Here is a 2,387-nt window from a genome sequence, read left to right as displayed (position 1 = left end):
TTATATATATATATATATATAATAGTTGACAAAACATTAACTTCTATCAATTTTCTTTCCATCTTGTTGTATCCTTTCCTGCAAAGGCCTTCCTTATTTGTAGTAATAGTGAGCACTTCCCGGGGTGACCAGCCCTATTGGGAGGCGAGTTCTCCCCCAGAGGGGTCCTGCTATTCTACTTTGTAGGTCGTATGCAGTCCATTCTGTGGCAATTTTTGACCATCTGTCATCTTCACATCGAAGGAGATGCCCTACCCATTTCCATTTGCTCAATTTTGTCATCTTTAGTGTGTCAGTGAGTCCTGTTTCTTTCTGAATCCAAGCATTTTTTATTCGATCTCTTTTCCTAACGTTCACAATGCTTCTTCCAATATTATTTTGCCACACCTGTAATTTCCCCTCCTGAGCTATAGTCAGTGACCACTGGGCTAATCCAACTATCGAAGACCTGCCTTTTAAGGTTTACTTTTTCCAACCGAATGCCAATCTCCTCTGGACCTCCTTTGCTCCTCTATCCATGAATGATATTATCTGACCTAGATAAATCTACTCTTCAACATAAGCCAACTTATGGTTGTTAATTTCACACTCCTCTTTTACGCCATTTGTCATAAGTTTCGTCTTCTGGTAGTTCGGATAAAGAACAACCTCTTCACTCAATGCCAGAAGCTGCTTCATCATTTCTCTCAGTTGTTCCATGTCTTGCAATGTTTATAAAGTATATAAAATAATAATATCAGGAAGTAAGCATGTTGGTAACTAGGCGCTAATAAATACATGTACTTCTACATTTATCACATATATTTACCTATTTTAATATTGGATAAGAGATTAGATGTTTCTGTCAGCTTACTCATCTATATATTATAAAAAGTCTTACCCTTCATAAGGGTTAGTGTAGGAAGTGGGGACGTTTTCTATCTGACTTCCCTTTTCGCAGTCGTCTGCTATGTTTCAATGTGATTCCCCCTATGTTTATTGTTTATTTTTATTAATTTTCCTAATATCTCCCTTTTATATATTACTATACCTACCTATGCCATATTTACTTCTAATATTATAACTATTTTTAATGAGTAGTCTCCTACATGTTTATTAGTCTAGATTTGTATTTATAAGTTTTATTACATTTATTAGCAACTATTTTCCAGTCCACCTACATGTACACTTTCTTATATTATTATTATTTCTTTTTTATATACCTTTATAAACATAACAATTGTGTTGAAATGTTTTGTCAATTTTATAATGTTTTTTTTTTTCGGTTTTCGGCCAAGACTCCCATTGAAGTCCTAACCATGGTTGGGGGTCAAAGTTTTTCATTTTGTAGGACCACCACTCAATGAAAAAAGTCAACGCCCCAGGCCGGATTTGAACCGGCACCGCCAATAGATATCAAATTGGTATGATGTGCCCCTATAATGGTTGTGTCTTGTTTTTTCATTTAGCTCTGACGAAGCTCTCCAAAGTGGAGCGAAACTTTGGTTAACAATAAGTTTTCTTCTACTCACTTTATTGACCGCCATCCGGACTATCTTCTTACAATCTACTTCATACAATTGTATGATATTTTAGACAAAATTCTCTAAAAAGCTGCTCTTTTAATTATGGAAATTATTATACTGAAAAACTGATTTTTAACTTTTGTACATAATAAATCTTACACAGTTCGTAAGTGGCCTGAATTGCTTGAACATAACCTAACTTTAATCTTGGATTTTTTTTTTTTTTTTTTTTAGTCTGTGGCTAATGGTGCTGCAACGCCGGACGAGTGTAATGACACTGGAGGGGAAAATGTAAGTATATTATTATATATTTTATTTTTTAAATAACCTTTTTGAAATCTCAGAGGCTAGGTACGTTCCATACGATCGGAAGCCCCTTATTGCATGTTTAGTTACATAGGTAAAATAAGTTGTGAGACATTTTGGAACTTTTGAATGTTATATAATTTATAATAATACAAAATTTAGTCCCTAAAGAGGCAAGTAAAGAAGAGAGTGGTAGTGTCTCACGATCCTGTAGTGATGGTTGAAGATCGCCGTCTTGTGCGTCGCTGATGTGTCACTGTCTTCTCCTCGCTTCTTGTTCTGGATTTCTATGAGTGATGGTGTAATGTGGCACAGTTAATTGGCCAGCGTAATAAAAAACTTTTTTTTTTAATAAGTGGAATATGATTCGGGTGCGTTCAAATTAAACTCTTTTTTTAAAAAAATTATTTATTGATATTTACAACTGTACATAAATACATCAAGTAAATTTGAGGAAATCATTATGGTATGGTACAAGCATGTAGAGAACTACCCAATGGTAGCACTCTAAAAACATTTTTACAATATAAGGTCTCGAGGGCATCTTCTTTTCAGACGCCTCGGAGGATTGTCCGG

At 34.8% G+C, this 2,387-nt stretch overlaps 1 protein-coding gene across 1 annotated transcript in view; it reads left to right on the top strand.

Moving 5' to 3' along the window:
- LOC106679057 (general odorant-binding protein 67) overlaps nucleotides 1-2,387 on the top strand; it is a 22,400-nt gene that overhangs the window by 3,209 nt on the left and 16,804 nt on the right. Inside the window, exon 2 of the mRNA XM_014417985.3 lies at nucleotides 1,740-1,796. Coding sequence (XP_014273471.1) covers nucleotides 1,740-1,796 — 57 coding nt within the window. The remainder of the gene's footprint in view (nucleotides 1-1,739; nucleotides 1,797-2,387) is intronic.

The sequence above is a fragment of the Halyomorpha halys genome, unplaced genomic scaffold (assembly GCF_000696795.3).
Source record: "Halyomorpha halys isolate HHAL.00 unplaced genomic scaffold, Hhal_1.1 Scaffold174.1, whole genome shotgun sequence".
In the NCBI taxonomy this organism is placed as follows: Eukaryota; Metazoa; Arthropoda; class Insecta; order Hemiptera; family Pentatomidae; genus Halyomorpha; species Halyomorpha halys.
Note: the sequence above shows the minus strand (reverse complement) of the source record. Positions and strands in the feature narration are given on the sequence as shown.